This window comes from Loxodonta africana, chromosome 14, assembly GCF_030014295.1.
Source record: "Loxodonta africana isolate mLoxAfr1 chromosome 14, mLoxAfr1.hap2, whole genome shotgun sequence".
In the NCBI taxonomy this organism is placed as follows: Eukaryota; Metazoa; Chordata; class Mammalia; order Proboscidea; family Elephantidae; genus Loxodonta; species Loxodonta africana.
In genome coordinates this window covers 20,244,199-20,258,943 of record NC_087355.1, presented here as the reverse complement: position 1 = coordinate 20,258,943, position 14,745 = coordinate 20,244,199, and the positions used below count along the sequence as shown (strand labels likewise).

General features: G+C 37.6%; 1 protein-coding gene across 3 annotated transcripts in view; it reads left to right on the top strand.

The window, feature by feature from the left end:
- Positions 1–14,745, top strand: part of SLCO5A1 (solute carrier organic anion transporter family member 5A1) — a 171,310-nt gene that overhangs the window by 134,922 nt on the left and 21,643 nt on the right. For all 3 annotated transcript variants that reach the window (XM_023545758.2, XM_023545757.2, XM_064267788.1), the window contains one exon: positions 12,022–12,220. In XM_023545758.2, the coding sequence (XP_023401526.2) occupies positions 12,022–12,220 (199 nt within the window). The remainder of the gene's footprint in view (positions 1–12,021; positions 12,221–14,745) is intronic.

Sequence of the window (14,745 nt, the reverse complement as noted above, 5' to 3'; positions counted from 1 at the left end):
CCTTAATGTCTTCTATAACCCAGTCTTTTTTTAGGAGGGTATTGTTCAGTTTCCAAGTATTTGATTTCTTTTCCCTGATTTTTCTGTTATTGATTTCTACTTTTATGGCCGTGTGGTCTGAGAAGATGCTTTGTAATATTTCAATGTTTTGGATTCTGTAAAGGTTTGTTTTATGACCTAATATATGATCTATTCTAGAGAATGTTCCATGTGCACTAGAAAAAAAACTATACTTTGCAGCTGTTGGGTGGAGTGTTCTGCATAGGCCTATGAAGTCAAGTTGGTTGATTGTAGCAATTAGGTCTTCCGTGTCTCTATTGAGCTTCTTACTGGACGTCCTATCCTTCTCCGAAAGTGGTGTGTTGAAGTCTCCTACTGTAATTGTGGAGGTGTCTATCTCACTTTTCAGTTCCGTTAAAGTTTGTTTTATGTATCTTTCAGCCCTGTCATTGGGTGCATAAATGTTTAATATGGTTATAACTTCCTGGTCAATTGTCCCTTTGATCATTTTGTAGTGTCCTTCTTTTCCTTTGTGGTGGATTTAACTTTTAAGTCTATTTTGTCAGAAATTAATATTGCTACTCCTGCTCTTTTTTGCTTGTTGTTTGCTTGATATATTTTTTTCAATCCTTTGAGTTTTAGTTTGTTTGTGTCTCTAAGTCTAAGGTGTGTCTCTTGTAGGCAGCATATAGACGGATCGTGTTTCTTTATCCAGTCTGAGACTCTCTGTCTCTTTATTGGTGCATTTAGTCCATTTACAATCAGTGTAATTATAGATAAGTATGTGTTTAGTGCTGTCATTTTGATGTCTTTTTTTGTGTGTTGTTGACAATTTCATTTTTCTACAACATGGGTTTTGACAAATGCAGAATGTCATGGGTACACAATTCCCCGTCACAAAGAATATTTTCACTCATCTTAAAATGCCCCATGCTCCACCTATTCATCCCTCCTGGAGTGCCTGGCAACCGTTGATCTTTTTACCATCTCCATAGTTTTGCCTTTTTCAGAGTGTCATATATTATGTAGCCTTTTCAGACTGGTTTTCTTTACTTAGAAATAGGCATTTAGATTTCCTCCATGTCTTTCAGCGGCCTGATAGCTCATTTCCTTTTATGGCTGAATAACTTCCTTTTCTGTAGATGTACCACAGTTTGTTTATTCATTCACTTACGAAACACATCTTGGTTGCTTCCAATTTTTGACAATGATGAAGAAAGCTGCCAGTTTTTGTGTGGACATAACTTTTCAACTCATTAGGGCAAATACCCGGGAGTGTGATTGCTGGATCATGTGGTAAGCTTATGTTTAGTTTTGTAAGAAACTGCCAGCCTGGCTTCCAAAGTGGCTGTGCCATTTTACATTCCCACCAGTGGTGAATGAGCGTTCCTGTTGCTCTACATCTTCATCAACATTTGAAGTTGTCAGTGTTTTAATATGTGTGTAGTGGTATCTTGTTTTAAGAGGCTGAGATTTTTAGAAATACGTAATTCCTGTGAAGTTTTTTCCTAATAACTTCAGCAAGGGCATGCTAGAAATTCCAGAGCATTCTCTATTTGCTGGCCCCACCTGAACCTCACTGTGCTTTCCATAGGGTACTTAACAGAGGAAGCTGTGGCTGGTGAAGGCTGTATCTATCTGACACTGTCTCCTCTAACTGAAGCAATAGAGGATCAAATCTTTAACAGTGTGTCTGCAACAGCCCTGTGCTAGGCTAGCTGCCCTACCAGCTTATCTGTTTCAGGAGGGTTCCTAGAAGGACTTCCTATAAGTTCTTCCATTAAGTCTTTTCTTTAGGTATTGGTAGCTTTGATTGTGGCATATCCTGTTCAGTTCAACACAGGCCAGCTGCCTCTCCTACATCCCCGTCTTATGTCAGATGTGGGGAGGAGAAGCATTGGTAGATCAGTGGTAGAATTCATGTCTTCCATGTGGAAGACCTGGGTTTGATTTCAGGCCAGTGTACTTTACGTCCAGCCACCACCCATTTGTCGGTGGAGGCTTGTGTGTTGCTATGATGCTGAATGGGTTTCAGCGGAGCTTCCAGACTAAGACAGACTAGGAAGAAGGGCCTAGTGATCTACTTCTGAAAATCAGCCAATGGAAACTCTATGGATCACAATGGTCAGATCCACAGACAATCATGGGGATAGCACAAGACCAGGCAGTAATTAATTCTGTAACTGCGCCTAGGTTGTTTCCATCTTTTTGCTATTGTGAACAGTGCTGCAGTGAACATGGGTGTGCATATATCTATTCATGTAAAGGCTCTTATTTCTCTGGGATATATTTCAAGGAGTAGGATTGCTAGATCATATGGTAGTTCTATTTCTAGCTTTCTAAGGAAGCACCAAATCAATTTCTAAAGTGGTTATACCATTTTAAATTCCCACCAGCAGTGTATAAGTGTATAAGTGTTCCAGTCGCTCTACAACCTCTCCAACATTTATTATTTTGTGTTTCGTGGATTAATTCTAGCTTTATTGGGGTGAGATGGCATCTCATTGTAGTTTCGATTTGCATTTCTCTAATAGCTAATGATTGTGAGCATTTCCTCATGTATCTGTTACCTGCCTGAATGTCTTCTTTGGTGGAGTGTCTGTTCATATCCCTTGGCCATTTTTTAATTGGGCTATTTGTCTTTTTAAGGTTGACATTTTCCAGTATCTTGTAGATTTTAGAGGTTAGGTCCTGATTGGATATGTTGTACCCCCCAATTTTTTCCCAGTCCATAGGTTGTCTTTTTACTCTTTTGGTGAAGTCATTGGATAAGCATAAGTGGTTAATTTTTAGGAGATCCCAGGTATCTAGTTTCTTTTCTGGTGTTTGTGCATTGTTAGTTATGTTTTGTATTCTGTTTATGCCATGTATTAGGGCTCCTAATGTTGTCCCTATTTTTTTTTTCTATGATCTTTATCATTTTAGATTTTATATTTAGGCCTTTGATCCATTTTGAGTTAGTTTTTGTGCATGGTGTCTGGGTCTGGTTTCATTTTTTTTGTAGATGGATGTCCAGTTATGCCAGCCCATTTGTTAAAGAGACAGTCTTTTCCCCATTTAATGAAATTTGGGTCTTTGTCAAATATCACCTGCTCATAGGTGAATGAATTTATGTCCAGATTCTCAATTCTGCTCCATTGGTCTGTGTATCTATTGTTGTACCAGTACCAGGCTGTTTTGACTACCATGATGGTATAATACGCTCTAAAATCAGGTAATGTGAGGCCTCCCATTTTGTTCTTCTTCTACAGTAATGCTTTACTTATCTGAGGTCTCTTCCCTTTTCATATGAAGTTGGTAATTTGATTCTCCATCTCACTAAGAAAGTCATTGGAATTTGAATCAGGATTGCATTGTATCTGTAGATTGCTTTAGGTAGAATTGACATTTTCACAGTGTTGAGTCTTCCTATCCATGAGCAACATGTATTTTTCCACTTATGTAGGTCTCTTTTGTTTTTTTGGAGTAGTGCCTTGTAGTTTTCTTTGTATGGTCTTTTAAGTCTTTTGTTAGATTTATTCCTAAGTATTTTATCTTCTTGGGGGCTATTGTAAATGATATTGATTTGGCAATTTCCTCTTTGAAGTCCTATTTGTTGGCATAGAGGAATCCACCTGATTTTTGTGTTTGTCTTGTATCCTGATACTTTGCTGAAATCTTCTATTAATGCCGGTAGTTTTTTTGTGGATTCTTTGGGGTTTTCTGGGTATAAGATCATATCATCTGCAAATAGGGATACTTTTACTTCTTCCCTACCAATTTGGATACCCTTTGTTTCTTTTTCTAGCCTAATTGCTCTGGCTAGGACCTCCAGCACAATGTTGAATAAGAGTGGTGATAAAGGGCATCCTTGTCTGGTTCCTGTTCTCAAGGGGAGTGCTTTCAAACTCTAGCCATTCAGATGATGTTAGCCATCGGCTTTGTATAAATGCCTTTTATTATGTTGAGGCATTTCCCTTCTGCTCCTATTTTGCCGAGAGTTTTTATCATGAATGGGTGTTGGATTCGTCACATGCCTTTTTTCTGTCAATTGATAAGATCCTGTGGCTCTTGTCTTTTGTTTTATTTATATGATGGATTACATTGATTGTTTTTCTAATGTTGAACCATCTGTGCATATCTGGTATGAATCCCACTTGGTCATGGTGGATTATTTTTTTGATATGCTGCTGAATTCTATTGGCTAGAATTTTGTTGAGGATTTTTGTGTCTATGTTGGTGAGGGATATAGGTCTGTAATTTTCTTTTTTTGTGGTGTCATTAAAAATTTTTTTTTTTTTACCTTGTTTTGGTATCAGTGATATGCTGGCTTCATAGAATGAGTTTGGGAGTATTCCATCCTTTTCCATGCTCTGAAATACTTTTAGTAGTAGTGGTGTTAACTCTTCTCTGAAAGTTTGGTAGAATTCTCCAGTGAAGCCTTCAGGGCCAGGGCTTTTTTTTTTGTTGGGAGTTTTTTTAACTATGTTTTCAATCTCTTCTTTTGTTATATGTTTATTTAGTTGTTCTCTGTTTGTGTTAGTTTAGGTAGGTAGTGTGTTTCTAGAAATTTGTCCATTTTATGTAGGTTTCAAATTTGTTGGAGCACAATTTTTCATAGTATCCCGTTATGATTCTTTTAATTTCAGTTGAGTCTGTTGCGATATTGCCCATCCCATTTCTTATTTGGGTTATTTGCTTCCTCTCTTATTTTTCTTTTGTCTGGCCAATGGTTTATCAATTTTGTTGATCTCTTAAAGAACCGGCTTTTGGTCTTGTTAACTCTTTCAGTTGTTCTTTGGTTCTCTATTTCATTTTAATTCTGCTCTAATTTTTATTATTTCCTTTCTCTGGTGCCCAAGGGCTTCTTTTGCTGCTCTCTTTCTATTTGTTCAAGTTGTAGGTTTAATGTTTTGATTTTGGCCCTTTCTTCTTTTTGTATGTGTGCATTTATTGCAGTAAATTGGCCTCTGAGAGCTGCTGTTGCTGTATCCCAAAGGTTCTGGTAGAATGTGTTTTCATTCTTGTTTGATTCTATGAATTTCTTTATTCTGTGTTTAATTTCTTCTATAACCCAGTAGTTTTTGAGCATGGTGTTGTTCCGTTTCCACTTATTTGATTTTTTTTTTCTTGCTTTTCTGTTATTGATTTCTGCTTTTATGGCTTTATGGTCAGGAAAGATGCTTTGTAATATTTTGATGTTTTGGATTCTGTTAAGGCTTGCTTTGTGGCCTAATATGTGGTCTATTCTGAAGAATATTCCATGTGCATTGGAAAAGAAAGTATACTTGGCTGCTGTTGGGTGGAGTGTTCTGTATATGTCTATGAGGTTAAGTTGGTTGATTGTGGCATCTAGATCTTCCATATCGTTATCGAGCTTCTCTGTGGATATTCTGTTCCTCACCGAAAGCAGTGTGTTGAAGTCTCCTACTGTTATTGTGGAGCTGTCTGTTTCTTTTTTCAATACTTTTAGAGTTTGTTTTATGTGTTTTGGAGTCCTGTCATTAGGTGTGTAAATATTTATTACAGTATGTCCTCCTGGTGTTTTGACCCTTTAATCATTATATAGTGCCTTTCCTTGTCTTCATGTTGGAATTTGCTTTAAAGTCTATTTTATCAGAGATTAATATTGCCACTCCCGCTCTTTATTGACTGTTGTTTGCTTGATATATTTTTTCCCATCCTTTGAGTTTTAGTTTGTGTCTTTAAAGTCTGTGTCTCTTGTAGGCAACATATAGATGGATTTTTTTATCTATTTTGCCACTCTCTCTTTATTGGTGCATTTAGTCTACTTTTAGCATAATTATTGGTAGGTATGAGTTTAGTGCTGTCATTTTGATTTTTTTTTGCATGTTGTTGACAGTTTCTCTGTTCCACTTAATTTTCTGTGCTGAGTTTTTTTTTTTTTTTTAATATGTTTTCTTTTCATCTTTTTCATTATCTTTGATTTTGTATTTGCTGAGTCTTTATGTTTTTTCTTTTGATGTGTAAGATTGTTAGTTTCTTTTGTGGTTACCTTAATGTTTACCCCTATTTTTCTAAGTCTAAACCAAACTTTTATTTCTTTATATTGCCTTAACTTCCTCTCTGTATGAAAGATCTATGACTACATTATTTAGTCCCTCTTTTTTGTTTTAATGTTGTCATCTTTTAAGTATTGATGTCTCTGTTTTCCTATTTTCAGCTTTGATTTACTTTTGTGACTTTGCTATCTGGGTTGATATCTAGTTGCTCTGTCCTTAGTTTCTAGCCTTGGGTTGTTATCCGATGTTATTGATTTTCTAATCAGAGGACTCCCTTTAGTATTTCTTGTAATTCTGGTTTGGTTTTTACAAATTCCCTAAACTTCTGTTTATCTGGAAATGTCCTAAATTTTACCATCATATTCGAGAGAGAGTTTTGCTGAATATATAATTCTTGGCTGGCATTTTTTTTTTTCCTTCAAGGCTTTATATATGTCATCCCATTGCCTTCTTGCCTGCATGATTTCTACTGAGAAGTCAGAGCTTAGTCTTATTGACTCTCCTTTGTAGGTGACTTTTTGTTTACCCCTAGCTGCTCTTAAAATTCTCTCTTTATCTTAGGTTTTGACAAACTTGATTTTAATATGTCTTGGTGACCTTTTTTTTGGCTTTTTTTTTTTTTTCTTTTACCTTGCGTGGGGTTCTATGAGCTTCTTGGATAGATATCTTCTCATCTTTCATGATGTCAGGGAAGTTTTCTGCCAACAAATCTTCACCAATTCTCTCTGTATTTTCTGTTATCCCCCAGTTTTGGTACTCTAATCACTCGTAGGTTATTCCTCTTGATAGGGTTCCACATAATTCTTAGGGTTTCTTCATTTTTATCAAAAATTCATTTATGTGATTTTTCCTCAAAAAATTGGTGTCAGGTGCTCTGTCTTCAATCTCACTTATTCTGACTATTGTTGCCTATGACTTTCTATTGAGTTGTCTAATTCTGAAATTTTATTGTCAGTCTTTTGGATTTCTGTTTGCTCTCTCTATGGGCTCTTGCAGCCTGTTAAAATTTGTAATTATGCCCAGATACAACCTTTTAAAGTTCCTCTCTTGCTTTATCTGTGTGTTCCTTGGTTTTTTCTGCATTTCACCTGATCTCCTTCCTGATCTCTTGAAGACTTCTGTGTATTAATCTTTTGAATTCTACCTCCAGCAATTCCAGGAAATTCTCTTCCTCCGGAAGGTTTCTTGATTATTTGTTTTGGTGGCTTGCTGAAGCTGTTGTGATCTGCCTTTTTATATGATTTGATATTGGCTGTTGTCTCTGAGCCATCAATAAGTTATTCTATTTATTATAATACTGTGTCATAGCATCTTGTTTTGTTTTGTTTTGATATGCCCTAATAGGCTGGTCGTGTGAGCTAGTTTGATTATTGGCATCTTGGAAGTTCTCACATCCTGTCTCCAGGTGGCTAGAACTGTTACTAGGTATGTGAGCCAGAAAAAAATTCAGTCCTCAGATGAATCCTGCCCTCCTCCTCTGCTCCGTATGTGGGTTGTTGAACATACCAGAGCAAACTGTCCCACAGAGCACCCTGATGCAGCTGCAGATTTCTGATATTGACTATCACCTGGACTCACAGTACTCTCCATTTGCCAAGCCTGTTTTATATTCTTATTTAGTGCTCACTCCACTTTCCTACAATGGCTATTCCAACCCTTTGCTATATTTTAAAATTCTTAATATCCCTTCCCTCTAAGAGTTGACTTCATTTTCAATTATACCAAAGAAAAAAATCAAAGCTGTTCTGGGGACATCTAGGTTATTGGCATAATATAGTTCATAAAGATAATGCTCTACATTCTAGTTTGGTGAGTAGCGTCTGGGGCCTTAAAAGCTTGCAGATGATCATCTAAGACACACCTATTGGTCTCCTCCCATCTGGAGCAAAAGAGAGTGAAGGAAACCAAAGGTTCAAGGAAACAGTTAGTCCAAAGGACTAATGGCCCACACGAACCACAACCTTCTCTAGCCTGAGACCAGAAGAACCAGATGATGCCTAGCTACCACTACCAACCGCTTCGACCAGGATCACAATAGAGGGTCCTGGACAGAGCAGGAAAAAATGTAGAACAAAATCCAAATTCATAAAAAAGATCAGACTTACTGTTTTGATAGAGACTAGTGGAACCTCTCAGATTATGGCCTTTAGCCAGTCTTCTGACTTGGATCTGCAGCCACTCCTGGAGATCAGCTTTTAGCCAAATAATAAGCCTATAAGATAAACAATAACACCTGGGAGCAAATTTTTCCTTAGAGCAACCAACTGTATGAGACCAAATGGGCAATATTTGCTCACAAGCAAAGATGAGAAGGCAAGGAGGGGCAGGGGAACTAGACAGGTGGAAACAGGAAGAGTGCTGACACATTGCAGGGATAGCAGCCAATGTCACAAAACAATTTGAGTATGAGTTGTTGAATGGGAAACTAATTTGCTGTGTAGACTTTCACCTAAAATACAATAAAATGTTCAGAAAAATCAAAGCTGTTAAAAAAAAATTAAATCTACAGCATGTTATCAGTTCTATAAGGAAAAAGGCTTAGAAGAAAGGCAAATGAAATATGCGAGAATGTAAGCAGTGGGTATTTGGTCCTTTTTACTTTTCAAATGTTCTGTTACAACATGTATTACATTATGTTTCCAAAATAATGGGAAAATAGCAAAACAGAAAAACTACCATTTGTGGGGCCATCACCCACCCAATGTCTTATCTGCTTTTCCCGTATCTCATTCCCAGGTCAGAGGAAGGGGCCTCTCCCTTCCTATCCAGGGCTAATCTGACCATCTGTGCTGTTAATTCCATGTTTTCTTGACTTCTCGAGGATCTTGCGTTGTCAGTAGGTAATCTGTTTCCTCCATATTCAATCTTTCCTTTTCAGTCCATTTTTCTCAGCATATGAGCATATGCTTAAATCCTCTCTGAAATCTTAGCAAACAAAGCCCCGGCTCTACCTTGGCCTCCCTCTAACTCAAACTCATACTCCTCCTTCCTTTCACAACCAAAGTTCTAGAAAGAACAGTCTGAACTCCAGTCTCTAGATCCTTATGAAGGAGCCCTGGTGGCATAGTGGTTAAAGCACTCAGCTGCTGACTGAAAAGTTGGCAGTTCGAACCCACCAGCCGTCCTGTAGGAGAAAGATGTGGCAGTCTACTTTTGTGAAAATTTACAGCCTTGGAAACCCTGTGGGACAGTTCTGCTCTGTCCTGTATGGTCGCCATGAGTCGGAATCAACTCAATGGCTACGGGTTTTTTTGTTTTGTTTTGTTTTGTTTTAAGATTCTTACGACTGATTACTCAACCCTCTGCGTTCTGGCTTCTTCCTTCAAAACAGTCTTAAACTTGTTCTTGCCAAGATCTCCAATCACCTAGTTGCCTACTTGGCACAGCTGTAGTGAGAATAGCTACAATTGGTATTGTGCCTACTATGTTTTTATGTACCATGTCTACTTACAGATAACATCGTAATCTTCATCCTAACATGAGAGGTAGCCATTTCTGTGACAAAATAAAGAAATCTGGTTTAGAGAGCTTAAGAAGCTTGCCTGTGATCACGTGACTACAAAAGATGGAGTGAGGATTTGAAATCTGTCTGAAGCCCAAGTTTTTTCTACCTTAAAACATTTTTTTTTTTCTTTCCTGTTTCTGTGGCTGCTCATTTTGAATTTTCTCTGTGGATGCATCTTTTTATGATACTCCATTAGCATGCTTGTTCTCCAGGGCTTTGACTTTGCTTCCTTTTTTTATTACTCCATGCAGTCTTGCTGGAAACTCCTATCTATGCCATGAATTTATCTACAGATTATAAATTACCAAGCCCAGCTCTTCCCTGAGCTTCAGGCCCGCATGTATAAGTGTGTGAGGCATTTCTACCTGATTATCCCACAGGCCCTTCACACTTACTGTGTCTAAAATGGAATTCATTGTGTTGCTCCCCCATATTCCTTTCTCATTGTATTCCGTATCCTTACCACCATCGGGGTCGTCCAATGGTCCTTCCTCTCTCCCTATCTTCCTTATCTAATTCATTGTGCTGTCGTATAGATCCTTGTTGTGGCTTGCCTGATCCCTTTCCCTGACTCTGGTTCTGACCCCATCTAAGCTGTCTCCCATATCAGTTCCAGAAATGATCTTTGTAGCATGCAATTCCCATCATGTCAGACTCCTGTTAGCTTTCTTCAGTGACCTCCCACTGCCCAGAGAACCAGCCTGAACTTTCCATGGTCTCTCATGGCTTCACTTTCCCTTACTGCTCTTCGCTCATGTCCAGTCACTTCCTAGCAGCTTTCATTCCACACTCCCAATATTTTGGACTGCTCTGAATCCCCAGTTCTGTTCTCTTATGCCTCTCTGTGTCTCTTTCCTTTGTGTAGAACGTTCTCTCTGCACTAGTTCATTGGGAAGATTCCACCGCATCTTTCAAATCTCAAAGATTCTGCCTCATCAGTCAAGTATCAGCTCAAATACTGGGTCTTCACCTTTGTGAAGCCTCCCCTGACTTCTCCCAAGGAAGACTCAATTGCTTCTTTTGCTATATTCTCCCTACCCTTTGTGTAATTATTTTATCATACTCTAATTACCCATTGAGGTCACTGGGTACTGCAAACTGTTAACACACACGGAGAAGTAAGAGGTTTGAGTCCACCCAGAGGCACCTCAGAAGAAAGGCCTGGTGATCTACTTCTGAAAAATCAGCCACTGACAACCGTATGGAATGGTCCTACTCTGACACACATGGGGTCACCATGAGTAGTCAGAATCAACCAAATGGTAACTGGTTTTTGTTTTGTTTTTTAATTATCTATGAACTTGTTAGTCTCTTTTAGATAGTAAAGTTCTTGGCAGACACCCTATTTCTTTTTCAACTTCTTTTTTTAACCGTGAAATACAATGCACAAGAAGTGCATAAAACAAAAGTTAGAGATAACGAATAATCATAAAATGAACACTTGTGTAACTATTACCCAGGTCACGGAATGAAATATTTCAACACCAGAGGAGCCCTCTGTATCCCTTCCTGATCTCGCCCTCCCACAGCACCACTACCTTGGCTTTTATGGCAGTTACTTCCTGGGTTTTCTTTGTAGCTGTACTACCTGTGTATGCATCCTTAAACAATCTGGCTTAGTTTTACCTGTTTGTGAACTTTGTACAAATGCAATAACATCATGTGTATTTTGTTATGTTTTGCTTCTTCCATCCAGCATGGTGTTTGTGTGATTCATCCACATAGTTGTGTACAGCTATAGCTCTTAAATTTTATTGCTGAATAGTAATACTCTATTATATGAATATACTACAGTTAATTTGTCTATTAATGGGAATTTGCTTTATTTTCAGTTTGGGCCTATTATATCTTGTCTATTTCTTTTGTTGCCTGTGTGCATGAGTTACTCAGGGTATAGATCCAGGAATAGAATTGCTTGATTGTACATACATGAAGACGTGTATATCTTCAACTCTACTAGATAATGCCAAACTATTTTTCAAAGTAGGTGTAGCAATGTACATCCCACTAGCAGCGTTGAGAATTTCTGTTGCTCTGCATCTTTGCCAGCACGTGGTATTGTCAGACTTGGCATGTAGTGGTGTTTCACTGTGGTTTTAATTTGTATTTCCCTCTTGGAAATGAAGTTGAACCCCTTTCCTGTGTTTATTGGTCATCTGGATTTCCTCTTAGGTGAAATGCCTACTCGAGTCTTTGCTTATTTTTCTAATGAATTGTTTGTCTTTATTTTATTGCTTTGTAAAATTTTTGTATATATGCTGAATATGTCGTTTGTTGATTATATCTGTTGAAAATAATGCTATACTATAAAATATTATAATAAAAATTATAAAATATCATACTATATAAAATGCAGTATAAACGTATGTGAACACTCTGAAGGTTTATTGATTATAATAAGTTTTTACTCTTTACCCTAGTACTAATGAGTAAATAGAAATAAAATAGCTTGAAAATACAAATAATTATGTACACTATTTCAAATTAATCCTGTCCTTCCCTTCTTCTCCCTAGGTGTTATTATTGTCCCCAGCGCTGGTGTTGGTATTGTCCTGGGAGGCTACATTATAAAAAAACTGAAACTTGGTGCGAGAGAATCTGCAAAGCTAGCAATGATCTGCAGTGGTGTGTCTTTACTGTGTTTCTCCACCCTATTTATTGTTGGATGTGAAAGTATTAATCTAGGAGGCATAAACATCCCTTATACAACAGGGTAAGTACAGTTGAAGAAGCATTTCATTTCATTATAATGTAAATACAAAATCCCGAAGTGTTTATATGCCTCTGATTAGACTCATGCCTGCCCCGTGCCCCAGGTTATTCTCACTGTGTGTGCTTTGAGCATGCTTGTACTCTTGGAGCACAGAGGCCATAGTCTCCTTCTGTGTCTTTTTTGATCCTTAGAGGGTGTCTTCTATAGCATTTTGGTTACAGCAGATATAGAAGAAATGCTTGATGAATTAATGAAATCTTTTCTTTTTTAACATAATGTTTTGAATAGGTAATACATTCACATAGTTTAAAAACATAAAATTCAGTGAAAATGCAATGTACAATGAGAAGTCTTACTGTCACTTATGTCCTCCATCTACCTACTTTCCCCACCCCTCTATTCAAAGGCAAAGAGGAGACCAATTTTATGCATTTCTTGCTTATCCTTCCAAGGCTGCTTTATGCAAATACAGTAAATTATGAACATATGTTTTAAAATTTTCTTGTTTTATATCCAAAAGATAGCATTCTATACATAATTTTATGAGCCTTCTTTGGAGACTTTTTTTTTTTAAGTAACACTGAAGCTTGAAGATTTTTATCAGTAATAATAATAAACAGAAGAGATAACCTTATATTGACTTTAATGCATGCCAGGGATTCTTCTAATTGCTTTATGTATATTAACTCATTCATCTTCACAATAATCCCATAAAGTAGGTGCTGTTATTATTCCAATTTTCCAGAAGATAAAACTGAAGTACACGTCACAGTTACCCAGCGGTGTGCTGATAAATGTTTAACAAATGGCTCTCCAAGAAAAAGAAAAAAAAACCCAATTTGTAAAGTTTACCAATTTCTGTGGTGTAAATACTCCCATCATAACCAGTTTCAAACTGCCAACATGAAGACACTGAATACTGAGTTGAGAAGAGGTACTCAACTGGACACCATTACATAATATTCCCTTCACACAGATACAATAGACATAAATAACCTGATATATAGATACAATTAGATGTGTTGTTGTTGTCAGCTGCCCTTGAGTTGACTCTGAGTCATGGTGACCTTATGTATAACAAAATGAAACATTGCCCAATCCTGCACCACCTTCATAATTGGTGGTATGTTTGAGTCCATTGTTAGATTAATATTAGACATAGAAAATAATAACATGTAGTAAAATAATTAGAAGGTAACGAGTTTTCAGTATTATCTTTGTTTTTGATATAGTTTATTTAATCGTAAACTTACATAATTTTTAACAGTCTCCATACTTGACAAGTAGTTGGCAAAATCCCTGAAAATTTAGCAGATGGATCTCAGGATCCAGGGTGGCTACTTCCAGCCCAGTGCTGCAGAGAACGCAGGACTTAACCCCAGGCCATCTGGCTACAGCGGCTGGACCTGTAAACACTGTTTTTTTAACCATGGTATAGCATTCAATTTTATTCCATTTTGTAATTTAACCAGTCCCCAACTGATGGAAGTTGGGTTGTTTCCAATCTTTAGTCATTAAAAACAATGCTATAGTAAATAACTTCATGCATATATCATTTCTTTTGTGCACCGTATACTTGTAGGATAAATTCCCAGAAGTGAAATTGCAATAAATACTGCCAAATTGCCTCTACAGGTGTTGTACCAGTCTTTACCCCCAGCAGAAATACATCTGAGTACTGATTTCTCCACTGCCTTGCCAAGATAAGGCAGAGAACTCTCCTTTGACAGTTATAAAAACCAGGACTCTTACTTCCTATGTACATGTAGGTTCAGTAGGAGCCACTCATTCCACAGGGATTTGTTGCTGAGTGCTTGGTGCAAACCAATGGGTTGGTTTCCTTTTGATTGTCAGTGGAGTTTTATGTTATAAAACTTTCCATTTGAAATTTGAATAAGAAAAGCTTCAATTTTATCTTTCCAACCTAGAATGTTAGAGTGACCAACAAACCAACCAAAAAAAAAGAAGAACCTGTTAATCAGAATTTATTTAGATTACAGAATACAGTCATTTGTCCTGAGAATTATTTTTCCACCAGGAGACAGGGTGTGTGTGTGTGTAAGATGACAGCATGTATGAGGTATGTGGTATAGGAAATAAAGTCTTTAAAAATTGAAGAGCAGTACAGAAGAGTGGTAAGAACTCAGGTTCTTAAGTTGAATCTGAATTTGAATCTTGCTTTTGCTTGGCCGTTTTATTCATTCTAAGCCTCAGTTTGTAAAATGGGGGTGATGATAATAGTACGTACCTTAGAGGCTTAGAGGCTACCTCAGAACTTGCAGGAAAATCCAAGAAATTGTGTGTTTGACACCTGAATGGGATCACAAAAAGGGAGTTTGTGGTGAGGTCAGTGGAAATGTCTGTCTCTGTGAGGACTAGTGTCTCTGGGGGTGGGGCTGTTCTTGGTCAGCAGGGACAGTGATCCAAGATGAGCTGGGGGCAAAGTGGAAGGAAAGGACAAGCTGGGCTTCCCTGGGCACCTCAGGGTCTGGTTGTTACTGTGTCTGATTCCCATGAACTTCTAA